Source organism: Giraffa tippelskirchi, chromosome 14, assembly GCF_054371585.1.
Source record: "Giraffa tippelskirchi isolate mGirTip1 chromosome 14, T2T-mGirTip1v1.2.pri, whole genome shotgun sequence".
In the NCBI taxonomy this organism is placed as follows: domain Eukaryota; kingdom Metazoa; phylum Chordata; class Mammalia; order Artiodactyla; family Giraffidae; genus Giraffa; species Giraffa tippelskirchi.
The window spans coordinates 9540466-9567329 of NC_137288.1; the positions used below are offsets into that span (position 1 = coordinate 9540466).

Consider the following 26864-nt stretch of genomic DNA (forward strand, 5'->3'; position numbering starts at 1 on the left):
TCCTGGGTGTTGGGGTGGTTTGTTGTTCCAGCTCCCTTTCTTGGCTTCTTTTGGGAGCTGGTGCAACAAGACGAGCTCAGCCTCTGCCTTCTGGCTGAGATGTCACCCTTGACACAGCAATGCCTGCCTGGAGATAATGATGGCAGTTGCCAAAAGGGCTTCGTTTGGCACATGGTATCTTGAAAGGACGTACACCGTCCTTTCAGATATCAAAGGCTAGTTCAAATGACATACAAATGAGAACTCTCCAATGGAGTCTTACAGTAGTTGGAGAGTCCAAAAAACACTCCTTCAGTCATTTCACTGAGAGTCATTGATTGGGGACACCAAGAATATAGGAAGGAATGCACAAAGAAAGGATGAAATTGTGTTCAGGATCGGGGGAAGGGATGAACAGGGCGTGCTTGCCTTGAATCCAGGCTTTGTTGGGGGGTGGGGCATAAAGATCAAACGGGTCTGAAACTACAAAGTGGTGATGGTAACACAGTATCACCAGAGTTACACAACAGTGTTCCCAAGTTGCAACAATGATGAAAAAGTTTACTAATCCCAACTTAACCAACAAAAGTACAGGAAACCATACAAAAAATAAAACATCACCAGAAAGGTGGAAACAAACCAAATGCAAAGCAGTTCAGGGGAAAGGAACTCCATGTCCCCTGGGGGCAGACCGAGTTGCCAGCGTCCACGGTGAGCAGACGGGGATGGAGGCTGCAGAGCCGACCGCTCCCCTGGACGTGGTGTTTCCGGCAAGGGCTCTGGGTGTCTGTCCAGAGCGGGGGCTCGTTCTCCCTGCAGGGGTGGGTGAGTCATCGTGGGCGTCTGGGTGTTGCGCGGGAGCCAGGGCAGGCTCTCCCTGCCGAGGCGGTGACTCCTCCTCTGCCTCGGGTTCTCCTGCCAGAGCCCGAGCAGGTAGAGGTGCACGTGGAGGTGGAGGTTCTGGCTGAGGGGGTGGGACATCAGTGCCTGGGGCTGGGGGTCCTGCAGGCATGGAGATCCGATCTGCCCGGTGTGCTGGCCAGTACCCAGCTGGCCTGGTGTCTCTGCGAGGGCAAGTCTCGGTTCTCCATCTGCCCTCGGTGGATCCCTGGGTCCTGCACCTGGAGCCAGCACCTCTGTAGGGACAGGTCTGGGAAGCGGAGCCTGGTTCCAGTTGGAGGCCAGTGCTAGAGCTGGGGGAGAAGCAAAGTTTGCCCACAGGCCAGCCTTGGCATGTGCGTCTCCCGGGACAGAAAGCTTCCAAGAGATTCCCAAAGAATACCCAGCGTCGGATGTCTTTTGGGACTGAAGTGTGCAAGATGGGGGGCGGGGGGTGTGAGGCCAGCGCTTGCTGCAGGCCCAGCAGCAGCTTTCGGGGACTCGTCCCTGTGTAGCTCAGCACCCTCTCCCCACACACTCCCGTGCACCAGCCCCAGCGTCCTCACCTCTGTGCTCTGGCGTGCTGGGCTCCAGGTCCTCCTGCTGCCTCAGAGGCCGGGGTTCTCGGGACTCTGGGTCGGAGCCGGGTGTGCTGAGCTCCGTGGCAGCCTCAGACTGGGCCGCCGGGTGTATCCTGGGCGGTGTCTCGGCAGCAGGCCTTCCCCGCCTCCGCTTCTCCCCCGGTGGGGCTGATGCCTCCGTGGGCACGCTCACCTGGAGCCTGCACTGGGCCTCACGGGCGGGGGGGTGGTGCTCCGACCCCTCCCTCCGGGAGGTGGATGGGGTGTCCCCGTCCTCGGCCTCATCACGTGGGAAGCTCTGCAACGACAGTGACCGTCAGCCAGCCATGCTAGGAGTTTTCCGAGCTGGGCCTGGGCAGTGGAGCCGCTGCTTCTGCCTGCTCGAACTTCTCTTCCCAGAAGGGTCAGAGACGTGTGTCTGCTCAGATCCCCACCCGGGAGGAAAGAGACCCACCTGAGGGTGTGAGGTCCGCCTGGGCGGCCGCCGCTGCCCGCACTCTCCCCATCCCGCCCAGCCTGCTCTCCCCTGGGGTGTGGACACAACTTGTCCGCAGGCTTCTGACCCCACATCCGCCTGGGCTTCCTTGAGGGAGACACACCCCAAGAAACCCGCATCCACACACACAGGCAAAGGACCCGGTGTTTCCGGGTGGCATGGGAGAGGCGGCCTGGTCCGTCCTGGGGCTCCCCGTGTTACCTTTCTGTTTCTCCGGGCAAAGGGCCAGAGGCCTCTCGGCGGTGTCCTGAGCCAACGTCGACAGGGTGCCCGCGCACACTGCCTGTGAGCACTCCTGAGGCCCCGGCCTCTGGGCAAGGGCAAACAGCAGAACATCCTGGCAGCCAGTGAACTGGCTGGGGGCTCCTCTCCGCTCTGGAGGCCTGGATACCCGGGCTGCGGGTTCTGTTGGGTTCTGTTGCCGGCAGGTGACATCATCTCCTGGGGTTCGTGCTGAGGTCCCTTCCCCAAAACTTCCCAAGGGAATCTCTGGGTTTCTGACTGCTCGACCACCCCCCTTAGGCCATGTGCAGGCACAGTGACACCCACACAGCCCAGCCCACAGCCCTGGGGAGGCCTGGGTTCAGCCAGGGCCTGAGCTCCGAGGACCCCACTGCTCTCAGACCAGGCTCCTTCTTCTCATAAGTGGTGTGGCCCTGGACAAGCATATGCCCCTCAGGGTTGCCCCAGTCTCTCCATCTGCAGAGTGGTGGTCATTCTCCCATCTGCTTCCTAGGTCTGTCGGCCTACGAGCAGCTCCATGCCTTTCCACCTGGGGCCGATATCACGTGGAGCTTGTGCGCTGAGACTTCAGAAAGAAAGATTCCATCCAGGGCTGACACAGCACAGAATGGGGCAGAACGAGGCCTGGATGTGCCGTGGTACCCAGGAAAAGGCACTCCCCCTCCTGACTGTTTTGAGACCCCGCATCCAAGTTGGAGGACCGAAAGGAAGACTCGAAGGTCTCCCTCTCTTATAGAAAAGAGTAGCCAACTTTCTGCTCCTCTGTTTCCATTGAGATTCTGTTCAAGTGTCCCAGCTCGGCTTCTGCGGGTGGCTGAGCTTCTAGTGGCTCCCTGCGTTCTTGTCTTTTCCTCTCCAAACCTTCCGTCCTTTTCCCCCTTCTGGGGTGGAAGGGCGCTGTCATTGCTTCTACCTTCGAGGCAGATTGAGGAAAAGTCTGGACCGTGGACTCCTTTCCTCTCTTTGGTTCCGTGTCTCTCTCTGGCTGTGTCCCTCTCTTTTCCTTTCTCAGTTCCGTCTGTGTCTTCCTCTTTCTCTCTCGTGTGTGGATGGATGGATGCTAGGGATGCACATGTATATGATTAGATGAGGGTTATGTTTTAGGGATAGGTTAGAGGGAGAGAAAGGCTTTAGGTCGGAGTTGGTCATGGGGGAAGGGTCAAGGGTGGTGGTGGTGTTGTTTCTTGGAATCTGAGTGCTGTGCATTCTTCGTCTCTTTCCATATGAACCCCTTCTCAGATACACCACTTGCAAGGAGTCTCTCATGTTCTGTTTCCTATCTTTTGCATTTGTGAATGCTTAGCTTCTCTGTTGTGAAGAGGTTCCATTGGATGGAAACCCATGGGTGTACTTCGTGTACCTCTTTGCCTTACTTGAAGAGACCCATTTCGACCTCCGCCCAGCAAATGGCAAGGAGACTCTGATGTTAAGGAGCCTTTGACCTACGCTTCTTTCTAGCTATCTCATGACATCAGTCTTTAGGGTGAGGTTTTCCCCCTATATTGAGGTGGTATGAGATCAAAACCAATAGCGTTCTTCAGATGTAGCTGTCTGGTTTTCCCATGGACATTGATTGAAGAGGCTTTCTTGTTCCCATTTGGATATTCTCCCCTTCTGTGTCAGAGATGAGTTGACCATGGATGCTGGGGTTTGTTTCTGGACCCTCCACTTTATTCCATCGATCTGGATCTGTGTGTGTTGTTGTATTCCCAATAGCATACTGTCCTGCTGCTGCTGCTGCGGCTAAGTCACTTCAGTCGTGTCTGACTCTGCGTGACCCCATGGCCTGCAGCCTACCAGGCTCCTCCGTCCAGGACGTTTTCCAGGCAAGAGTACTGGAGTGGGTCGCCATTGCCTTCTCCGATACTCTCCTGAGGATCCTAGTTTGGTCGTCTAATTTCCTTTCACACAACCTTGGATGTCCGTATCGGGGCTTTTTCGTCGGATTGTATTGACAGTTTAGGCTCTTTTCTGTCTCCGTACCCCTTTTGCAATTCTTTGTTCGGTGCGAAAATGCATTGGCATTTTGGGAGGAATAGCATCGAAGCTGTGGATTGCCTTGTGGGGCTGTGACATCATTTTCCCAATAGGAATTCTTTCAAGCCCTGAGCACAGCTTCTCTTTCCAGTGATTGGTGTGGGCTTGATCTTCCTTCTTCCATCTCTCGCCGTTTTGTGAGAACAGATCCATCCTTCCCTTCTGGGTTAGATGGACTGGTGGGTATCACTTCAGTGAATGGCATTGTCAGTGGGGGTGATAATTCCCTTCTCGTTGGAAGACTTTGCTGTGAGTATTAGAAATGCAAGTGACTTCTCTTCCCCTTCCTCCCTGTCCATCTCTCAGAGCCACCGGGAAACAGAGGCCTCATCCACGGTCACACAGGCCTGAGGGGGTGCAACTAGACTGTTGTTTCTTCAGGCCCTCAGTGCTGGACATCATCCTGGATCCTCTGTGTGTGTCTTCCTCAGTCTGGTGTCCCTTCAGACCTTTCCCTAGTTTTCACAGGCTTGTTGTGTTGGTGTTCTTTGTCTGTTTGGAGACACATCCTTGATAAGCTTTGTGTTTCCACTCATTCGTCTCGCGATGTATGACCTGTCTTTTGCTTTTGTCATGAGGTCTTTCCCACAGTAGATATCTTTGATTTTGCAAAGTCCACTGTATTCTCTGGGTTTTTTTTTTTGTGGACTGGCTTTTAGTTTTGTGTGTGAAGACTCAAAGCACGTGTCCGGTTTCTGCTCATTGTTCTTCGAGATTTGTGACAAGTTTTCATGGAAAGTTTGTCTAGGGATAACTGGAAGTGAACTCGGTGTAAGGTGTCAAGTCTCCATCTCCATTCCTGTCATCCCCTGCAGTTTCCAATTCCCTGTTCCTGAGTGGTTTTAGAGACCTTGTGGGGAGTTTGGTTGCATTGGAGTTTGCATTTCCACCTTGATTCGATTCACACTGTTCTGCCCTCAGGGACACTGTCAAGGGGGAGTGAGGAGCAGCCTGCACTTCCAGCAGTGACCACACGGTGGGGCGAGTGCTGCTCTCCCCTCAGGGAGCCCCAGGCCACAGGCATCCCAGTGAGGAGCCAGCTCTGTGCTCAGCTGAAAGGAGTTAGTCTCTCAGGAGCCTCTGAGCCCTTGCCTTTGGATCACCCAGGGTGGGCATTTACTGGGACAGAAAAAATTGCCCTGAATTCCATGGACGGAAGAGCCTGGCTGTGTAGAGTTCGTGAGTTGCCGCGAATCAGACACAACTGAGGACACAAAAATTCTATAGATTAAAACACTTTTTGGGGGTGGGGGGGAGTGAAAGGGGGGGATGTGGGTTTTTTTGTCTTATATAATAGCCAAGGGAAATCTAGTTTAAACCTAAATTCACATAGACGGGAAAGGTATAGCTCTCCGTCACCCTATTAAAAAAAAAAAAAAAACTACTAAACTTTTCTGAAAGTTTATTTAGTAGCTTCCTTGAGCAGTTCATTGTGAAGCATTTTTTTTTTTTCTGTGACATTGGCCTCATTAAAAAGCACGGTTTGCCTTTACTGGATAATTCTGTTCATTGGTTTCTTAGGGAACCTTGGTAATATTTGAGTTTCCTGGGGAGTATGGTCACATGACCTGGCCCTGGCCAATCGGTGCGTTCCACCTCCCTGGCCACTGTGATTGGCTCCGGGCTGGGGCAGTGCCCAATCGGGGCCCAGGGCCGGGCCTCCCGTTGGAAGCCAGGGGAAGACGAGCTGTCGTCCTGCTGGGGTAGGGGAAGGGGTGGGGCCGGGGGAGGTCAGGCTCCAGCAGTGGGAGGGGCGTGAGGCCCGCCTTCGGCAGTTGGTGACCTTCCTGCTCCCCTCAGGGCAGAGCCGCCGGCCTGAGAATGAGGGCGCTGCTGAGCCCAGGGCCTGGGATGGCCCGTTGCTGCTGTGGTCCCAGAACTCCACCCGAGACCTGAGGGAAGCCGTCTGCCCGTGAGTCCTCTCCCGCTTCTCTGTCAGCTTGTTTGAACCATGCTGGGTTTTCTGCCCAGCTGGCTAAGGGGAGTCCCTGGAAATGCAAGGGTGTGGGTTTTGGCAGACTTCAGGGAAGACATGCCAGATGAGCCTGGGAGACTCCAGCTTAATCTGGATTCAGGAGATATCTCTTCGGGCCAGCTAGTAATTGTAGGATAAGCCTAATGAGTCTTCACAGGATGAAGAGAGTAACGTGCCAAGGTAGCAATCGATGTCCTCATTCGAGAGGATGAAGCTGGTGCTCAGAGAAGGGGGGAACTTGGCCACAGCAAGGAGGTGTGCACCCAGACAGAACCCCCAGATCCGGCCATTGGAGCTCAGGGAGGCCACTGGTGTGGCTTGTCCCTGTGGCAGGGGCCGAGGCACGCAGCCCACCCTGATTCCTGCGGGGGCCTGACTTGGGAAGTGCCATCTGGTAGCTTTGAGACTCACCAAACCAAATTGCACTGGAGAGAGGAGGGACACCTTCCTTCATCCACCCCCCACCCCCGCCGGATTCCCACATACCCTGACCCCTTTCTCCCGATTTCGGAGCCATTTCCAGAGTCCCGCTCATATGACCTCATTCGAAGTGCACTGTGGACGAGCTGCCATCTGCAGCTACTACCACAGCGGCCAAGGGCTTTAGCTCCCGACTACCTCCCTTCCTTTGGAACTTGGGGGCCCTCTACTCCCCACTTGCACACCACAGACCTTTGCTGAGGATTGTGGGGACCCTCACTCAGTTTGCAGTACGTTGTAGCCATCCCTGTCCTCTCTATACCTCCCTTGAAACTCAGCTTGTGAGCTCCTTTGGAGCAGCGTGGCCCACCTGGCTGCAACGGAAGAGACACAGCTGACAGTGAAACAACAGCTTAGATCTGAGACCCGGAAAGCTCTGTCAGAAGGGACCTCCCTCTTCACACCGTAGAGGCTGTAGGAGGCGCCAGGCTTTCGAACCAGTGCTGGGGCCAAAATGACTCCACAGCTGTTTTCCTTCCTGGGGAGGGTTCTGGCTCGAGTGGGAATGGCTCAAGTCTCCTAAGGTTCTGCAAGCCCACTGTGTGCAGATTCACGGTACACAGAGAGGAGAAGGTGGAGTCCTGCCCTGTAGGTGGTCACAGCTCACGGATGAGCCAGGCAGGCAGGCAGGCAGGGCATGAGAACACCTGAGCTGCCTTCATGAGTGAATGGTGTGGGGGCAGAGGAAGAGAAGCCGGTCTGCTCCCTCGTGTGGTGCCCCGGGCAGGTTGTCCCCAGAGGAAACCCTTACGACGGTGAGGACTATCACTGCTGTTTCCCAAGGGGTTCCGTCGGTGCGTGTCTTCCCCGGAGCGGTCAGGCCGTCTCTCAAGTACACGGGCCATGGGCATTGCCTCTCCTTGGAACTTCCCATGTGTTTCTCTTTTTTATGGAACAGTGATTTTCTAGAGGGGTTCTGGGCCACAAGGATGTTGGGTCATTTTCTAGCCTTCTGTCATGAAGAACGCTTTCCTGGGTGTTGGGGTGGTTTGTTGTTCCAGCTCCCTTTCTTGGCTTCTTTTGGGAGCTGGTGCAACAAGACGAGCTCAGCCTCTGCCTTCTGGCTGAGATGTCACCCTTGACACAGCAATGCCTGCCTGGAGATAATGATGGCAGTTGCCAAAAGGGCTTCGTTTGGCACATGGTATCTTGAAAGGACGTACACCGTCCTTTCAGATATCAAAGGCTAGTTCAAATGACATACAAATGAGAACTCTCCAATGGAGTCTTACAGTAGTTGGAGAGTCCAAAAAACACTCCTTCAGTCATTTCACTGAGAGTCATTGATTGGGGACACCAAGAATATAGGAAGGAATGCACAAAGAAAGGATGAAATTGTGTTCAGGATCGGGGGAAGGGATGAACAGGGCGTGCTTGCCTTGAATCCAGGCTTTGTTGGGGGGTGGGGCATAAAGATCAAACGGGTCTGAAACTACAAAGTGGTGATGGTAACACAGTATCACCAGAGTTACACAACAGTGTTCCCAAGTTGCAACAATGATGAAAAAGTTTACTAATCCCAACTTAACCAACAAAAGTACAGGAAACCATACAAAAAATAAAACATCACCAGAAAGGTGGAAACAAACCAAATGCAAAGCAGTTCAGGGGAAAGGAACTCCATGTCCCCTGGGGGCAGACCGAGTTGCCAGCGTCCACGGTGAGCAGACGGGGATGGAGGCTGCAGAGCCGACCGCTCCCCTGGACGTGGTGTTTCCGGCAAGGGCTCTGGGTGTCTGTCCAGAGCGGGGGCTCGTTCTCCCTGCAGGGGTGGGTGAGTCATCGTGGGCGTCTGGGTGTTGCGCGGGAGCCAGGGCAGGCTCTCCCTGCCGAGGCGGTGACTCCTCCTCTGCCTCGGGTTCTCCTGCCAGAGCCCGAGCAGGTAGAGGTGCACGTGGAGGTGGAGGTTCTGGCTGAGGGGGTGGGACATCAGTGCCTGGGGCTGGGGGTCCTGCAGGCATGGAGATCCGATCTGCCCGGTGTGCTGGCCAGTACCCAGCTGGCCTGGTGTCTCTGCGAGGGCAAGTCTCGGTTCTCCATCTGCCCTCGGTGGATCCCTGGGTCCTGCACCTGGAGCCAGCACCTCTGTAGGGACAGGTCTGGGAAGCGGAGCCTGGTTCCAGTTGGAGGCCAGTGCTAGAGCTGGGGGAGAAGCAAAGTTTGCCCACAGGCCAGCCTTGGCATGTGCGTCTCCCGGGACAGAAAGCTTCCAAGAGATTCCCAAAGAATACCCAGCGTCGGATGTCTTTTGGGACTGAAGTGTGCAAGATGGGGGGCGGGGGGTGTGAGGCCAGCGCTTGCTGCAGGCCCAGCAGCAGCTTTCGGGGACTCGTCCCTGTGTAGCTCAGCACCCTCTCCCCACACACTCCCGTGCACCAGCCCCAGCGTCCTCACCTCTGTGCTCTGGCGTGCTGGGCTCCAGGTCCTCCTGCTGCCTCAGAGGCCGGGGTTCTCGGGACTCTGGGTCGGAGCCGGGTGTGCTGAGCTCCGTGGCAGCCTCAGACTGGGCCGCCGGGTGTATCCTGGGCGGTGTCTCGGCAGCAGGCCTTCCCCGCCTCCGCTTCTCCCCCGGTGGGGCTGATGCCTCCGTGGGCACGCTCACCTGGAGCCTGCACTGGGCCTCACGGGCGGGGGGGTGGTGCTCCGACCCCTCCCTCCGGGAGGTGGATGGGGTGTCCCCGTCCTCGGCCTCATCACGTGGGAAGCTCTGCAACGACAGTGACCGTCAGCCAGCCATGCTAGGAGTTTTCCGAGCTGGGCCTGGGCAGTGGAGCCGCTGCTTCTGCCTGCTCGAACTTCTCTTCCCAGAAGGGTCAGAGACGTGTGTCTGCTCAGATCCCCACCCGGGAGGAAAGAGACCCACCTGAGGGTGTGAGGTCCGCCTGGGCGGCCGCCGCTGCCCGCACTCTCCCCATCCCGCCCAGCCTGCTCTCCCCTGGGGTGTGGACACAACTTGTCCGCAGGCTTCTGACCCCACATCCACCTGGGCTTCCTTGAGGGAGACACACCCCAAGAAACCCGCATCCACACACACAGGCAAAGGACCCGGTGTTTCCGGGTGGCATGGGAGAGGCGGCCTGGTCCGTCCTGGGGCTCCCCGTGTTACCTTTCTGTTTCTCCGGGCAAAGGGCCAGAGGCCTCTCGGGGGTGTCCTGAGCCAACGTCGACAGGGTGCCCACGCACACTGCCTGTGAGCACTCCTGAGGCCCCGGCCTCTGGGCAGGGGCAAACAGCAGAACATCCTGGCAGCCAGTGAACTGGCTGGAGGCCTGGATACCCGGGCTGCGGGTTCTGTTGGGTTCTGTTGCCTGCAGGTGACATCATCTCCTGGGGTTCGTGCTGAGGTCCCTTCCCCAAAACTTCCCAAGGGAATTTCTGGGTTTCTGACTGCTCGACCACCCCCCTTAGGCCATGTGCAGGCACAGTGACACCCACACAGCCCAGCCCACAGCCCTGGGGAGGCCTGGGTTCAGCCAGGGCCTGAGCTCCGAGGACCCCACTGCTCTCAGACCAGGCTCCTTCTTCTCATAAGTGGTGTGGCCCTGGACAAGCATATGCCCCTCAGGGTTGCCCCAGTCTCTCCATCTGCAGAGTGGTGGTCATTCTCCCATCTGCTTCCTAGGTCTGTCGGCCTACGAGCAGCTCCATGCCTTTCCACCTGGGGCCGATATCACGTGGAGCTTGTGCGCTGAGACTTCAGAAAGAAAGATTCCATCCAGGGCTGACACAGCACAGAATGGGGCAGAACGAGGCCTGGATGTGCCGTGGTACCCAGGAAAAGGCACTCCCCCTCCTGACTGTTTTGAGACCCCGCATCCAAGTTGGAGGACCGAAAGGAAGACTCGAAGGTCTCCCTCTCTTATAGAAAAGAGTAGCCAACTTTCTGCTCCTCTGTTTCCATTGAGATTCTGTTCAAGTGTCCCAGCTCGGCTTCTGCGGGTGGCTGAGCTTCTAGTGGCTCCCTGCGTTCTTGTCTTTTCCTCTCCAAACCTTCCGTCCTTTTCCCCCTTCTGGGGTGGAAGGGCGCTGTCATTGCTTCTACCTTCGAGGCAGATTGAGGAAAAGTCTGGACCGTCGACTCCTTTCCTCTCTTTGGTTCCGTGTCTCTCTCTGGCTGTGTCCCTCTCTTTTCCTTTCTCAGTTCCGTCTGTGTCTTCCTCTTTCTCTCTCGTGTGTGGATGGATGGATGCTAGGGATGCACATGTATATGATTAGATGAGGGTTATGTTTTAGGGATAGGTTAGAGGGAGAGAAAGGCTTTAGGTCGGAGTTGGTCATGGGGGAAGGGTCAAGGGTGGTGGTGGTGTTGTTTCTTGGAATCTGAGTGCTGTGCATTCTTCGTCTCTTTCCATATGAACCCCTTCTCAGATACACCACTTGCAAGGAGTCTCTCATGTTCTGTTTCCTATCTTTTGCATTTGTGAATGCTTAGCTTCTCTGTTGTGAAGAGGTTCCATTGGATGGAAACCCATGGGTGTACTTCGTGTACCTCTTTGCCTTACTTGAAGAGACCCATTTCGACCTCCGCCCAGCAAATGGCAAGGAGACTCTGATGTTAAGGAGCCTTTGACCTACGCTTCTTTCTAGCTATCTCATGACATCAGTCTTTAGGGTGAGGTTTTCCCCCTATATTGAGGTGGTATGAGATCAAAACCAATAGCGTTCTTCAGATGTAGCTGTCTGGTTTTCCCATGGACATTGATTGAAGAGGCTTTCTTGTTCCCATTTGGATATTCTCCCCTTCTGTGTCAGAGATGAGTTGACCATGGATGCTGGGGTTTGTTTCTGGACCCTCCACTTTATTCCATCGATCTGGATCTGTGTGTGTTGTTGTATTCCCAATAGCATACTGTCCTGCTGCTGCTGCTGCGGCTAAGTCACTTCAGTCGTGTCTGACTCTGCGTGACCCCATGGCCTGCAGCCTACCAGGCTCCTCCGTCCAGGACGTTTTCCAGGCAAGAGTACTGGAGTGGGTCGCCATTGCCTTCTCCGATACTCTCCTGAGGATCCTAGTTTGGTCGTCTAATTTCCTTTCACACAACCTTGGATGTCCGTATCGGGGCTTTTTCGTCGGATTGTATTGACAGTTTAGGCTCTTTTCTGTCTCCGTACCCCTTTTGCAATTCTTTGTTCGGTGCGAAAATGCATTGGCATTTTGGGAGGAATAGCATCGAAGCTGTGGATTGCCTTGTGGGGCTGTGACATCATTTTCCCAATAGGAATTCTTTCAAGCCCTGAGCACAGCTTCTCTTTCCAGTGATTGGTGTGGGCTTGATCTTCCTTCTTCCATCTCTCGCCGTTTTGTGAGAACAGGTCCATCCTTCCCTTCTGGGTTAGATGGACTGGTGGGTATCACTTCAGTGAATGGCATTGTCAGTGGGGGTGATAATTCCCTTCTCGTTGGAAGACTTTGCTGTGAGTATTAGAAATGCAAGTGACTTCTCTTCCCCTTCCTCCCTGTCCATCTCTCAGAGCCACCGGGAAACAGAGGCCTCATCCACGGTCACACAGGCCTGAGGGGGTGCAACTAGACCGTTGTTTCTTCAGGCCCTCAGTGCTGGACATCATCCGGGATCCTCTGTGTGTGTCTTCCTCAGTCTGGTGTCCCTTCAGACCTTTCCCTAGTTTTCACAGGCTTGTTGTGTTGGTGTTCTTTGTCTGTTTGGAGACACATCCTTGATAAGCTTTGTGTTTCCACTCATTCGTCTCGCGATGTATGACCTGTCTTTTGCTTTTGTCGTGAGGTCTTTCCCACAGTAGATATCTTTGATTTTGCAAAGTCCACTGTATTCTCTGGGTTTTTTTTTTTTTTTGTGGACTGGCTTTTAGTTTTGTGTGTGAAGACTCAAAGCACGTGTCCGGTTTCTGCTCATTGTTCTTCGAGATTTGTGACAAGTTTTCATGGAAAGTTTGTCTAGGGATAACTGGAAGTGAACTCGGTGTAAGGTGTCAAGTCTCCATCTCCATTCCTGTCATCCCCTGCAGTTTCCAATTCCCTGTTCCTGAGTGGTTTTAGAGACCTTGTGGGGAGTTTGGTTGCATTGGAGTTTGCATTTCCACCTTGATTCGATTCACACTGTTCTGCCCTCAGGGACACTGTCAAGGGGGAGTGAGGAGCAGCCTGCACTTCCAGCAGTGACCACACGGTGGGGCGAGTGCTGCTCTCCCCTCAGGGAGCCCCAGGCCACAGGCATCCCAGTGAGGAGCCAGCTCTGTGCTCAGCTGAAAGGAGTTAGTCTCTCAGGAGCCTCTGAGCCCTTGCCTTTGGATCACCCAGGGTGGGCATTTACTGGGACAGAAAAAATTGCCCTGAATTCCATGGACGGAAGAGCCTGGCTGTGTAGAGTTCGTGAGTTGCCGCGAATCAGACACAACTGAGGACACAAAAATTCTATAGATTAAAACACTTTTTGGGGGTGGGGGGGAGTGAAAGGGGGGGATGTGGGTTTTTTTGTCTTATATAATAGCCAAGGGAAATCTAGTTTAAACCTAAATTCACATAGACGGGAAAGGTATAGCTCTCCGTCACAATATTAAAAAAAAAAAAAAAACTACTAAACTTTTCTGAAAGTTTATTTAGTAGCTTCCTTGAGCAGTTCATTGTGAAGCATTTTTTTTTTTTCTGTGACATTGGCCTCATTAAAAAGCACGGTTTGCCTTTACTGGATAATTCTGTTCATTGGTTTCTTAGGGAACCTTGGTAATATTTGAGTTTCCTGGGGAGTATGGTCACATGACCTGGCCCTGGCCAATCGGTGCGTTCCACCTCCCTGGCCACTGTGATTGGCTCCGGGCTGGGGCAGTGCCCAATCGGGGCCCAGGGCCGGGCCTCCCGTTGGAAGCCAGGGGAAGACGAGCTGTCGTCCTGCTGGGGTAGGGGAAGGGGTGGGGCCGGGGGAGGTCAGGCTCCAGCAGTGGGAGGGGCGTGAGGCCCGCCTGCGGCAGTTGGTGACCTTCCTGCTCCCCTCAGGGCAGAGCCGCCGGCCTGAGAATGAGGGCGCTGCTGAGCCCAGGGCCTGGGATGGCCCGTTGCTGCTGTGGTCCCAGAGCTCCACCCGAGACCTGAGGGAAGCCGTCTGCCCGTGAGTCCTCTCCCGCTTGTCTGTCAGCTTGTTTGAACCATGCTGGGTTTTCTGCCCAGCTGGCTAAGGGGAGTCCCTGGAAATGCAAGGGTGTGGGTTTTGGCAGACTTCAGGGAAGACATGCCAGGTGAGCCTGGGAGACTCCAGCTTAATCTGGATTCAGGAGATATCTCTTCGGGCCAGCTAGTAATTGTAGGATAAGCCTAATGAGCCTTCACAGGATGAAGAGAGTAACGTGCCAAGGTAGCAATCGATGTCCTCATTCGAGAGGATGAAGCTGGTGCTCAGAGAAGGGGGGAACTTGGCCACAGCAAGGAGGTGTGCACCCAGACAGAACCCCCAGATCCGGCCATTGGAGCTCAGGGAGGCCACTGGTGTGGCTTGTCCCTGTGGCAGGGGCCGAGGCACGCAGCCCACCCTGATTCCTGCGGGGGCCTGACTTGGGAAGTGCCATCTGGTAGCTTTGAGACTCACCAAACCAAATTGCACTGGAGAGAGGAGGGACACCTTCCTTCATCCACCCCCCACCCCCGCCGGATTCCCACATACCCTGACCCCTTTCTCCCGATTTCGGAGCCATTTCCAGAGTCCCGCTCATATGACCTCGTTCGAAGTGCACTGTGGACGAGCTGCCATCTGCAGCTACTACCACAGCGGCCAAGGGCTTTAGCTCCCGACTACCTCCCTTCCTTTGGAACTTGGGGGCCCTCTACTCCCCACTTGCACACCACAGACCTTTGCTGAGGATTGTGGGGACCCTCACTCAGTTTGCAGTACGTTGTAGCCATCCCTGTCCTCTCTATACCTCCCTTGAAACTCAGCTTGTGAGCTCCTTTGGAGCAGCGTGGCCCACCTGGCTGCAACGGAAGAGACACAGCTGACAGTGAAACAACAGCTTAGATCTGAGACCCGGAAAGCTCTGTCAGAAGGGACCTCCCTCTTCACACCGTAGAGGCTGTAGGAGGCGCCAGGCTTTCGAACCAGTGCTGGGGCCAAAACGACTCCACAGCTGTTTTCCTTCCTGGGGAGGGTTCTGGCTCGAGTGGGAATGGCTCAAGTCTCCTAAGGTTCTGCAAGCCCACTGTGTGCAGATTCACGGTACACAGAGAGGAGAAGGTGGAGTCCTGCCCTGTAGGTGGTCACAGCTCACGGATGAGCCAGGCAGGCAGGCAGGCAGGGCATGAGAACACCTGAGCTGCCTTCATGAGTGAATGGTGTGGGGGCAGAGGAAGAGAAGCCGGTCTGCTCCCTCGTGTGGTGCCCCGGGCAGGTTGTCCCCAGAGGAAACCCTTACGACGGTGAGGACTATCACTGCTGTTTCCCAAGGGGTTCCGTCGGTGCGTGTCTTCCCCGGAGCGGTCAGGCCGTCTCTCAAGTACACGGGCCATGGGCATTGCCTCTCCTTGGAACTTCCCATGTGTTTCTCTTTTTTATGGAACAGTGATTTTCTAGAGGGGTTCTGGGCCACAAGGATGTTGGGTCATTTTCTAGCCTTCTGTCATGAAGAACGCTTTCCTGGGTGTTGGGGTGGTTTGTTGTTCCAGCTCCCTTTCTTGGCTTCTTTTGGGAGCTGGTGCAACAAGACGAGCTCAGCCTCTGCCTTCTGGCTGAGATGTCACCCTTGACACAGCAATGCCTGCCTGGAGATAATGATGGCAGTTGCCAAAAGGGCTTCGTTTGGCACATGGTATCTTGAAAGGACGTACACCGTCCTTTCAGATATCAAAGGCTAGTTCAAATGACGTACAAATGAGAACTCTCCAATGGAGTCTTACAGTAGTTGGAGAGTCCAAAAAACACTCCGTCAGTCATTTCACTGAGAGTCATTGATTGGGGACACCAAGAATATAGGAAGGAATGCACAAAGAAAGGATGAAATTGTGTTCAGGATCGGGGGAAGGGATGAACAGGGCGTGCTTGCCTTGAATCCAGGCTTTGTTGGGGGGTGGGGCATAAAGATCAAACGGGTCTGAAACTACAAAGTGGTGATGGTAACACAGTATCACCAGAGTTACACAACAGTGTTCCCAAATTGCAACAATGATGAAAAAGTTTACTAATCCCAACTTAACCAACAAAAGTACAGGAAACCATACAAAAAATAAAACATCACCAGAAAGGTGGAAACAAAGCAAATGCAAAGCAGTTCAGGGGAAAGGAACTCCATGTCCCCTGGGGGCAGACCGAGTTGCCAGCGTCCACGGTGAGCAGACGGGGATGGAGGCTGCAGAGCCGACCGCTCCCCTGGACGTGGTGTTTCCGGCAAGGGCTCTGGGTGTCTGTCCAGAGCGGGGGCTCGTTCTCCCTGCAGGGGTGGGTGAGTCATCGTGGGCGTCTGGGTGTTGCGCGGGAGCCAGGGCAGGCTCTCCCTGCCGAGGCGGTGACTCCTCCTCTGCCTCGGGTTCTCCTGCCAGAGCCCGAGCAGGTAGAGGTGCACGTGGAGGTGGAGGTTCTGGCTGAGGGGGTGGGACATCAGTGCCTGGGGCTGGGGGTCCTGCAGGCATGGAGATCCGATCTGCCCGGTGTGCTGGCCAGTACCCAGCTGGCCTGGTGTCTCTGCGAGGGCAAGTCTCGGTTCTCCATCTGCCCTCGGTGGATCCCTGGGTCCTGCACCTGGAGCCAGCACCTCTGTAGGGACAGGTCTGGGAAGCGGAGCCTGGTTCCAGTTGGAGGCCAGTGCTAGAGCTGGGGGAGAAGCAAAGTTTGCCCACAGGCCAGCCTTGGCATGTGCGTCTCCCGGGACAGAAAGCTTCCAAGAGATTCCCAAAGAATACCCAGCGTCGGATGTCTTTTGGGACTGAAGTGTGCAAGATGGGGGGCGGGGGGTGTGAGGCCAGCGCTTGCTGCAGGCCCAGCAGCAGCTTTCGGGGACTCGTCCCTGTGTAGCTCAGCACCCCCTCCCCACACACTCCCGTGCACCAGCCCCAGCGTCCTCACCTCTGTGCTCTGGCGTGCTGGGCTCCAGGTCCTCCTGCTGCCTCAGAGGCCGGGGTTCTCGGGACTCTGGGTCGGAGCCGGGTGTGCTGAGCTCCGTGGCAGCCTCAGACTGGGCCGCCGGGTGTATCCTGGGCGGTGTCTCGGCAGCAGGCCTTCCCCGCCTCCGCTTCTCCCCCGGTGGGGCTGATGCCTCCGTGGGCACGCTCACCTGGAGCCTGCACTGGGCCTCACGGGCGGGGGGGGTGGTGCTCCGACCCCTCCCTCCGGGAGGTGGATGGGGTGTCCCCGTCCTCGGCCTCATCACGTGGGAAGCTCTGCAACGACAGTGACCGTCAGCCAGCCATGCTAGGAGTTTTCCGAGCTGGGCCTGGGCAGTGGAGCCGCTGCTTCTGCCTGCTCGAACTTCTCTTCCCAGAAGGGTCAGAGACGTGTGTCTGCTCAGATCCCCACCCGGGAGGAAAGAGACCCACCTGAGGGTGTGAGGTCCGCCTGGGCGGCCGCCGCTGCCCGCACTCTCCCCATCCCGCCCAGCCTGCTCTCCCCTGGGGTGTGGACACAACTTGTCCGCAGGCTTCTGACCCCACATCCGCCTGGGCTTCCTTGAGGGAGACACACCCCAAGAAACCCGCATCCACACACACAGGCAAAGGACCCGCTGTTTCCGGGTGGCATGGGAGAGGCGGCCTGGTCCGTCCTGGGGCTCCCCGTGTTACCTTTCTGTTTCTCCGGGCAAAGGGCCAGAGGCCTCTCGGCGGTGTCCTGAGCCAACGTCGACAGGGTGCCCGCGCACACTGCCTGTGAGCACTCCTGAGGCCCCGGCCTCTGGGCAAGGGCAAACAGCAGAACATCCTGGCAGCCAGTGAACTGGCTGGGGGCTCCTCTCCGCTCTGGAGGCCTGGATACCCGGGCTGCGGGTTCTGTTGGGTTCTGTTGCCGGCAGGTGACATCATCTCCTGGGGTTCGTGCTGAGGTCCCTTCCCCAAAACTTCCCAAGGGAATCTCTGGGTTTCTGACTGCTCGACCACCCCCCTTAGGCCATGTGCAGGCACAGTGACACCCACACAGCCCAGCCCACAGCCCTGGGGAGGCCTGGGTTCAGCCAGGGCCTGAGCTCCGAGGACCCCACTGCTCTCAGACCAGGCTCCTTCTTCTCATAAGTGGTGTGGCCCTGGACAAGCATATGCCCCTCAGGGTTGCCCCAGTCTCTCCATCTGCAGAGTGGTGGTCATTCTCCCATCTGCTTCCTAGGTCTGTCGGCCTACGAGCAGCTCCATGCCTTTCCACCTGGGGCCGATATCACGTGGAGCTTGTGCGCTGAGACTTCAGAAAGAAAGATTCCATCCAGGGCTGACACAGCACAGAATGGGGCAGAACGAGGCCTGGATGTGCCGTGGTACCCAGGAAAAGGCACTCCCCCTCCTGACTGTTTTGAGACCCCGCATCCAAGTTGGAGGACCGAAAGGAAGACTCGAAGGTCTCCCTCTCTTATAGAAAAGAGTAGCCAACTTTCTGCTCCTCTGTTTCCATTGAGATTCTGTTCAAGTGTCCCAGCTCGGCTTCTGCGGGTGGCTGAGCTTCTAGTGGCTCCCTGCGTTCTTGTCTTTTCCTCTCCAAACCTTCCGTCCTTTTCCCCCTTCTGGGGTGGAAGGGCGCTGTCATTGCTTCTACCTTCGAGGCAGATTGAGGAAAAGTCTGGACCGTCGACTCCTTTCCTCTCTTTGGTTCCGTGTCTCTCTCTGGCTGTGTCCCTCTCTTTTCCTTTCTCAGTTCCGTCTGTGTCTTCCTCTTTCTCTCTCGTGTGTGGATGGATGGATGCTAGGGATGCACATGTATATGATTAGATGAGGGTTATGTTTTAGGGATAGGTTAGAGGGAGAGAAAGGCTTTAGGTCGGAGTTGGTCATGGGGGAAGGGTCAAGGGTGGTGGTGGTGTTGTTTCTTGGAATCTGAGTGCTGTGCATTCTTCGTCTCTTTCCATATGAACCCCTTCTCAGATACACCACTTGCAAGGAGTCTCTCATGTTCTGTTTCCTATCTTTTGCATTTGTGAATGCTTAGCTTCTCTGTTGTGAAGAGGTTCCATTGGATGGAAACCCATGGGTGTACTTCGTGTACCTCTTTGCCTTACTTGAAGAGACCCATTTCGACCTCCGCCCAGCAAATGGCAAGGAGACTCTGATGTTAAGGAGCCTTTGACCTACGCTTCTTTCTAGCTATCTCATGACATCAGTCTTTAGGGTGAGGTTTTCCCCCTATATTGAGGTGGTATGAGATCAAAACCAATAGCGTTCTTCAGATGTAGCTGTCTGGTTTTCCCATGGACATTGATTGAAGAGGCTTTCTTGTTCCCATTTGGATATTCTCCCCTTCTGTGTCAGAGATGAGTTGACCATGGATGCTGGGGTTTGTTTCTGGACCCTCCACTTTATTCCATCGATCTGGATCTGTGTGTGTTGTTGTATTCCCAATAGCATACTGTCCTGCTGCTGCTGCTGCGGCTAAGTCACTTCAGTCGTGTCTGACTCTGCGTGACCCCATGGCCTGCAGCCTACCAGGCTCCTCCGTCCAGGACGTTTTCCAGGCAAGAGTACTGGAGTGGGTCGCCATTGCCTTCTCCGATACTCTCCTGAGGATCCTAGTTTGGTCGTCTAATTTCCTTTCACACAACCTTGGATGTCCGTATCGGGGCTTTTTCGTCGGATTGTACTGACAGTTTAGGCTCTTTTCTGTCTCCGTACCCCTTTTGCAATTCTTTGTTCGGTGCGAAAATGCATTGGCATTTTGGGAGGAATAGCATCGAAGCTGTGGATTGCCTTGTGGGGCTGTGACATCATTTTCCCAATAGGAATTCTTTCAAGCCCTGAGCACAGCTTCTCTTTCCAGTGATTGGTGTGGGCTTGATCTTCCTTCTTCCATCTCTCGCCGTTTTGTGAGAACAGGTCCATCCTTCCCTTCTGGGTTAGATGGACTGGTGGGTATCACTTCAGTGAATGGCATTGTCAGTGGGGGTGATAATTCCCTTCTCGTTGGAAGACTTTGCTGTGAGTATTAGAAATGCAAGTGACTTCTCTTCCCCTTCCTCCCTGTCCATCTCTCAGAGCCACCGGGAAACAGAGGCCTCATCCACGGTCACACAGGCCTGAGGGGGTGCAACTAGACTGTTGTTTCTTCAGGCCCTCAGTGCTGGACATCATCCGGGATCCTCTGTGTGTGTCTTCCTCAGTCTGGTGTCCCTTCAGACCTTTCCCTAGTTTTCACAGGCTTGTTGTGTTGGTGTTCTTTGTCTGTTTGGAGACACATCCTTGATAAGCTTTGTGTTTCCACTCATTCGTCTCGCGATGTATGACCTGTCTTTTGCTTTTGTCGTGAGGTCTTTCCCACAGTAGATATCTTTGATTTTGCAAAGTCCACTGTATTCTCTGGGTTTTTTTTTTTTTTGTGGACTGGCTTTTAGTTTTGTGTGTGAAGACTCAAAGCACGTGTCCGGTTTCTGCTCATTGTTCTTCGAGATTTGTGACAAGTTTTCATGGAAAGTTTGTCTAGGGATAACTGGAAGTGAACTCGGTGTAAGGTGTCAAGTCTCCATCTCCATTCCTGTCATCCCCTGCAGTTTCCAATTCCCTGTTCCTGAGTGGTTTTAGAGACCTTGTGGGGAGTTTGGTTGCATTGGAGTTTGCATTTCCACCTTGATTCGATTCACACTGTTCTGCCCTCAGGGACACTGTCAAGGGGGAGTGAGGAGCAGCCTGCACTTCCAGCAGTGACCACACGGTGGGGCGAGTGCTGCTCTCCCCTCAGGGAGCCCCAGGCCACAGGCATCCCAGTGAGGAGCCAGCTCTGTGCTCAGCTGAAAGGAGTTAGTCTCTCAGGAGCCTCTGAGCCCTTGCCTTTGGATCACCCAGGGTGGGCATTTACTGGGACAGAAAAAATTGCCCTGAATTCCATGGACGGAAGAGCCTGGCTGTGTAGAGTTCGTGAGTTGCCGCGAATCAGACACAACTGAGGACACAAAAATTCTATAGATTAAAACACTTTTTGGGGGTGGGGGGGAGTGAAAGGGGGGGATGTGGGTTTTTTTGTCTTATATAATAGCCAAGGGAAATCTAGTTTAAACCTAAATTCACATAGACGGGAAAGGTATAGCTCTCCGTCACCCTATTAAAAAAAAAAAAAAACTACTAAACTTTTCTGAAAGTTTATTTAGTAGCTTCCTTGAGCAGTTCATTGTGAAGCATTTTTTTTTTTTTTCTGTGACATTGGCCTCATTAAAAAGCACGGTTTGCCTTTACTGGATAATTCTGTTCATTGGTTTCTTAGGGAACCTTGGTAATACTTGAGTTTCCTGGGGAGTATGGTCACATGACCTGGCCCTGGCCAATCGGTGCGTTCCACCTCCCTGGCCACTGTGATTGGCTCCGGGCTGGGGCAGTGCCCAATCGGGGCCCAGGGCCGGGCCTCCCGTTGGAAGCCAGGGGAAGACGAGCTGTCGTCCTGCTGGGGTAGGGGAAGGGGTGGGGCCGGGGGAGGTCAGGCTCCAGCAGTGGGAGGGGCGTGAGGCCCGCCTGCGGCAGTTGGTGACCTTCCTGCTCCCCTCAGGGCAGAGCCGCCGGCCTGAGAATGAGGGCGCTGCTGAGCCCAGGGCCTGGGATGGCCCGTTGCTGCTGTGGTCCCAGAGCTCCACCCGAGACCTGAGGGAAGCCGTCTGCCCGTGAGTCCTCTCCCGCTTGTCTGTCAGCTTGTTTGAACCATGCTGGGTTTTCTGCCCAGCTGGCTAAGGGGAGTCCCTGGAAATGCAAGGGTGTGGGTTTTGGCAGACTTCAGGGAAGACATGCCAGATGAGCCTGGGAGACTCCAGCTTAATCTGGATTCAGGAGATATCTCTTCGGGCCAGCTAGTAATTGTAGGATAAGCCTAATGAGTCTTCACAGGATGAAGAGAGTAACGTGCCAAGGTAGCAATCGATGTCCTCATTCGAGAGGATGAAGCTGGTGCTCAGAGAAGGGGGGAACTTGGCCACAGCAAGGAGGTGTGCACCCAGACAGAACCCCCAGATCCGGCCATTGGAGCTCAGGGAGGCCACTGGTGTGGCTTGTCCCTGTGGCAGGGGCCGAGGCACGCAGCCCACCCTGATTCCTGCGGGGGCCTGACTTGGGAAGTGCCATCTGGTAGCTTTGAGACTCACCAAACCAAATTGCACTGGAGAGAGGAGGGACACCTTCCTTCATCCACCCCCCACCCCCGCCGGATTCCCACATACCCTGACCCCTTTCTCCCGATTTCGGAGCCATTTCCAGAGTCCCGCTCATATGACCTCATTCGAAGTGCACTGTGGACGAGCTGCCATCTGCAGCTACTACCACAGCGGCCAAGGGCTTTAGCTCCCGACTACCTCCCTTCCTTTGGAACTTGGGGGCCCTCTACTCCCCACTTGCACACCACAGACCTTTGCTGAGGATTGTGGGGACCCTCACTCAGTTTGCAGTATGTTGTAGCCATCCCTGTCCTCTCTATACCTCCCTTGAAACTCAGCTTGTGAGCTCCTTTGGAGCAGCGTGGCCCACCTGGCTGCAACGGAAGAGACACAGCTGACAGTGAAACAACAGCTTAGATCTGAGACCCGGAAAGCTCTGTCAGAAGGGACCTCCCTCTTCACACCGTAGAGGCTGTAGGAGGCGCCAGGCTTTCGAACCAGTGCTGGGGCCAAAACGACTCCACAGCTGTTTTCCTTCCTGGGGAGGGTTCTGGCTCGAGTGGGAATGGCTCAAGTCTCCTAAGGTTCTGCAAGCCCACTGTGTGCAGATTCACGGTACACAGAGAGGAGAAGGTGGAGTCCTGCCCTGTAGGTGGTCACAGCTCACGGATGAGCCAGGCAGGCAGGCAGGCAGGGCATGAGAACACCTGAGCTGCCTTCATGAGTGAATGGTGTGGGGGCAGAGGAAGAGAAGCCGGTCTGCTCCCTCGTGTGGTGCCCCGGGCAGGTTGTCCCCAGAGGAAACCCTTACGACGGTGAGGACTATCACTGCTGTTTCCCAAGGGGTTCCGTCGGTGCGTGTCTTCCCCGGAGCGGTCAGGCCGTCTCTCAAGTACACGGGCCATGGGCATTGCCTCTCCTTGGAACTTCCCATGTGTTTCTCTTTTTTATGGAACAGTGATTTTCTAGAGGGGTTCTGGGCCACAAGGATGTTGGGTCATTTTCTAGCCTTCTGTCATGAAGAACGCTTTCCTGGGTGTTGGGGTGGTTTGTTGTTCCAGCTCCCTTTCTTGGCTTCTTTTGGGAGCTGGTGCAACAAGACGAGCTCAGCCTCTGCCTTCTGGCTGAGATGTCACCCTTGACACAGCAATGCCTGCCTGGAGATAATGATGGCAGTTGCCAAAAGGGCTTCGTTTGGCACATGGTATCTTGAAAGGACGTACACCGTCCTTTCAGATATCAAAGGCTAGTTCAAATGACGTACAAATGAGAACTCTCCAATGGAGTCTTACAGTAGTTGGAGAGTCCAAAAAACACTCCGTCAGTCATTTCACTGAGAGTCATTGATTGGGGACACCAAGAATATAGGAAGGAATGCACAAAGAAAGGATGAAATTGTGTTCAGGATCGGGGGAAGGGATGAACAGGGCGTGCTTGCCTTGAATCCAGGCTTTGTTGGGGGGTGGGGCATAAAGATCAAACGGGTCTGAAACTACAAAGTGGTGATGGTAACACAGTATCACCAGAGTTACACAACAGTGTTCCCAAATTGCAACAATGATGAAAAAGTTTACTAATCCCAACTTAACCAACAAAAGTACAGGAAACCATACAAAAAATAAAACATCACCAGAAAGGTGGAAACAAACCAAATGCAAAGCAGTTCAGGGGAAAGGAACTCCATGTCCCCTGGGGGCAGACCGAGTTGCCAGCGTCCACGGTGAGCAGACGGGGATGGAGGCTGCAGAGCCGACCGCTCCCCTGGACGTGGTGTTTCCGGCAAGGGCTCTGGGTGTCTGTCCAGAGCGGGGGCTCGTTCTCCCTGCAGGGGTGGGTGAGTCATCGTGGGCGTCTGGGTGTTGCGCGGGAGCCAGGGCAGGCTCTCCCTGCCGAGGCGGTGACTCCTCCTCTGCCTCGGGTTCTCCTGCCAGAGCCCGAGCAGGTAGAGGTGCACGTGGAGGTGGAGGTTCTGGCTGAGGGGGTGGGACATCAGTGCCTGGGGCTGGGGGTCCTGCAGGCATGGAGATCCGATCTGCCCGGTGTGCTGGCCAGTACCCAGCTGGCCTGGTGTCTCTGCGAGGGCAAGTCTCGGTTCTCCATCTGCCCTCGGTGGATCCCTGGGTCCTGCACCTGGAGCCAGCACCTCTGTAGGGACAGGTCTGGGAAGCGGAGCCTGGTTCCAGTTGGAGGCCAGTGCTAGAGCTGGGGGAGAAGCAAAGTTTGCCCACAGGCCAGCCTTGGCATGTGCGTCTCCCGGGACAGAAAGCTTCCAAGAGATTCCCAAAGAATACCCAGCGTCGGATGTCTTTTGGGACTGAAGTGTGCAAGATGGGGGGCGGGGGGGTGTGAGGCCAGCGCTTGCTGCAGGCCCAGCAGCAGCTTTCGGGGACTCGTCCCTGTGTAGCTCAGCACCCCCTCCCCACACACTCCCGTGCACCAGCCCCAGCGTCCTCACCTCTGTGCTCTGGCGTGCTGGGCTCCAGGTCCTCCTGCTGCCTCAGAGGCCGGGGTTCTCGGGACTCTGGGTCGGAGCCGGGTGTGCTGAGCTCCGTGGCAGCCTCAGACTGGGCCGCCGGGTGTATCCTGGGCGGTGTCTCGGCAGCAGGCCTTCCCCGCCTCCGCTTCTCCCCCGGTGGGGCTGATGCCTCCGTGGGCACGCTCACCTGGAGCCTGCACTGGGCCTCACGGGCGGGGGGGTGGTGCTCCGACCCCTCCCTCCGGGAGGTGGATGGGGTGTCCCCGTCCTCGGCCTCATCACGTGGGAAGCTCTGCAACGACAGTGACCGTCAGCCAGCCATGCTAGGAGTTTTCCGAGCTGGGCCTGGGCAGTGGAGCCGCTGCTTCTGCCTGCTCGAACTTCTCTTCCCAGAAGGGTCAGAGACGTGTGTCTGCTCAGATCCCCACCCGGGAGGAAAGAGACCCACCTGAGGGTGTGAGGTCCGCCTGGGCGGCCGCCGCTGCCCGCACTCTCCCCATCCCGCCCAGCCTGCTCTCCCCTGGGGTGTGGACACAACTTGTCCGCAGGCTTCTGACCCCACATCCGCCTGGGCTTCCTTGAGGGAGACACACCCCAAGAAACCCGCATCCACACACACAGGCAAAGGACCCGCTGTTTCCGGGTGGCATGGGAGAGGCGGCCTGGTCCGTCCTGGGGCTCCCCGTGTTACCTTTCTGTTTCTCCGGGCAAAGGGCCAGAGGCCTCTCGGGGGTGTCCTGAGCCAATGTCGACAGGGTGCCCGCGCACACTGCCTGTGAGCACTCCTGAGGCCCCGGCCTCTGGGCAGGGGCAAACAGCAGAACATCCTGGCAGCCAGTGAACTGGCTGGGGGCTCCTCTCCGCTCTGGAGGCCTGGATACCCGGGCTGCGGGTTCTGTTGGGTTCTGTTGCCGGCAGGTGACATCATCTCCTGGGGTTCGTGCTGAGGTCCCTTCCCCAAAACTTCCCAAGGGAATCTCTGGGTTTCTGACTGCTCGACCACCCCCCTTAGGCCATGTGCAGGCACAGTGACACCCACACAGCCCAGCCCACAGCCCTGGGGAGGCCTGGGTTCAGCCAGGGCCTGAGCTCCGAGGACCCCACTGCTCTCAGACCAGGCTCCTTCTTCTCATAAGTGGTGTGGCCCTGGACAAGCATATGCCCCTCAGGGTTGCCCCAGTCTCTCCATCTGCAGAGTGGTGGTCATTCTCCCATCTGCTTCCTAGGTCTGTCGGCCTACGAGCAGCTCCATGCCTTTCCACCTGGGGCCGATATCACGTGGAGCTTGTGCGCTGAGACTTCAGAAAGAAAGATTCCATCCAGGGCTGACACAGCACAGAATGGGGCAGAACGAGGCCTGGATGTGCCGTGGTACCCAGGAAAAGGCACTCCCCCTCCTGACTGTTTTGAGACCCCGCATCCAAGTTGGAGGACCGAAAGGAAGACTCGAAGGTCTCCCTCTCTTATAGAAAAGAGTAGCCAAATTTCTGCTCCTCTGTTTCCATTGAGATTCTGTTCAAGTGTCCCAGCTCGGCTTCTGCGGGTGGCTGAGCTTCTAATGGCTCCCTGCGTTCTTGTCTTTTCCTCTCCAAACCTTCCGTCCTTTTCCCCCTTCTGGGGTGGAAGGGCGCTGTCATTGCTTCTACCTTCGAGGCAGATTGAGGAAAAGTCTGGACCGTCGACTCCTTTCCTCTCTTTGGTTCCGTGTCTCTCTCTGGCTGTGTCCCTCTCTTTTCCTTTCTCAGTTCCGTCTGTGTCTTCCTCTTTCTCTCTCGTGTGTGGATGGATGGATGCTAGGGATGCACATGTATATGATTAGATGAGGGTTATGTTTTAGGGATAGGTTAGAGGGAGAGAAAGGCTTTAGGTCGGAGTTGGTCATGGGGGAAGGGTCAAGGGTGGTGGTGGTGTTGTTTCTTGGAATCTGAGTGCTGTGCATTCTTCGTCTCTTTCCATATGAACCCCTTCTCAGATACACCACTTGCAAGGAGTCTCTCATGTTCTGTTTCCTATCTTTTGCATTTGTGAATGCTTAGCTTCTCTGTTGTGAAGAGGTTCCATTGGATGGAAACCCATGGGTGTACTTCGTGTACCTCTTTGCCTTACTTGAAGAGACCCATTTCGACCTCCGCCCAGCAAATGGCAAGGAGACTCTGATGTTAAGGAGCCTTAGACCTACGCTTCTTTCTAGCTATCTCATGACATCAGTCTTTAGGGTGAGGTTTTCCCCCTATATTGAGGTGGTATGAGATCAAAACCAATAGCGTTCTTCAGATGTAGCTGTCTGGTTTTCCCATGGACATTGATTGAAGAGGCTTTCTTGTTCCCATTTGGATATTCTCCCCTTCTGTGTCAGAGATGAGTTGACCATGGATGCTGGGGTTTGTTTCTGGACCCTCCACTTTATTCCATCGATCTGGATCTGTGTGTGTTGTTGTATTCCCAATAGCATACTGTCCTGCTGCTGCTGCTGCGGCTAAGTCACTTCAGTCGTGTCTGACTCTGCGT

The 26864-nt window shown here is 55.3% G+C and overlaps 4 protein-coding genes and 1 long non-coding RNA gene across 5 annotated transcripts in view; 1 reads left to right on the forward strand and 4 right to left on the reverse strand.

The window, feature by feature from the left end:
- The window catches only part of LOC145534150 (uncharacterized), a 694441-nt gene that overhangs the window by 165140 nt on the left and 502437 nt on the right, over positions 1-26864 (forward strand). Inside the window, exons 22-24 of the long non-coding RNA XR_014074276.1 lie at positions 6016-6127; positions 13641-13752; positions 21286-21397. This is a non-coding gene — a long non-coding RNA (uncharacterized LOC145534150). The remainder of the gene's footprint in view (positions 1-6015; positions 6128-13640; positions 13753-21285; positions 21398-26864) is intronic.
- On the reverse strand, positions 520-13221 carry LOC145533982 (uncharacterized). Its single transcript, XM_081561339.1, has 4 exons — positions 10059-13221; positions 2137-2436; positions 1425-1737; positions 520-1172 (listed from the first exon to the last, which is right to left on the reverse strand). The coding sequence occupies exons 2-4, from the start codon at positions 2371-2373 to the stop codon at positions 544-546; spliced, it is 1179 nt and encodes a 392-aa protein (XP_081417465.1). The 5' UTR covers positions 2374-2436; positions 10059-13221; the 3' UTR covers positions 520-543.
- On the reverse strand, positions 6222-9911 carry LOC145534814 (uncharacterized). The gene is made up of 3 exons (XM_081563132.1): positions 9777-9911; positions 9065-9377; positions 6222-8812 (listed from the first exon to the last, which is right to left on the reverse strand). The coding sequence occupies exons 1-3, from the start codon at positions 9909-9911 to the stop codon at positions 8184-8186; spliced, it is 1077 nt and encodes a 358-aa protein (XP_081419258.1). The 3' UTR covers positions 6222-8183.
- On the reverse strand, positions 15785-17602 carry LOC145534138 (uncharacterized). The gene is made up of 3 exons (XM_081561512.1): positions 17403-17602; positions 16690-17003; positions 15785-16437 (listed from the first exon to the last, which is right to left on the reverse strand). Exons 2-3 carry the CDS (start codon positions 16988-16990, stop codon positions 15809-15811), a joined length of 930 nt encoding a protein of 309 aa, XP_081417638.1. The 5' UTR covers positions 16991-17003; positions 17403-17602; the 3' UTR covers positions 15785-15808.
- LOC145533984 (uncharacterized) lies at positions 23332-25830 on the reverse strand. Its single transcript, XM_081561344.1, has 3 exons — positions 25048-25830; positions 24336-24648; positions 23332-24082 (listed from the first exon to the last, which is right to left on the reverse strand). The coding sequence occupies exons 1-3, from the start codon at positions 25282-25284 to the stop codon at positions 23454-23456; spliced, it is 1179 nt and encodes a 392-aa protein (XP_081417470.1). The 5' UTR covers positions 25285-25830; the 3' UTR covers positions 23332-23453.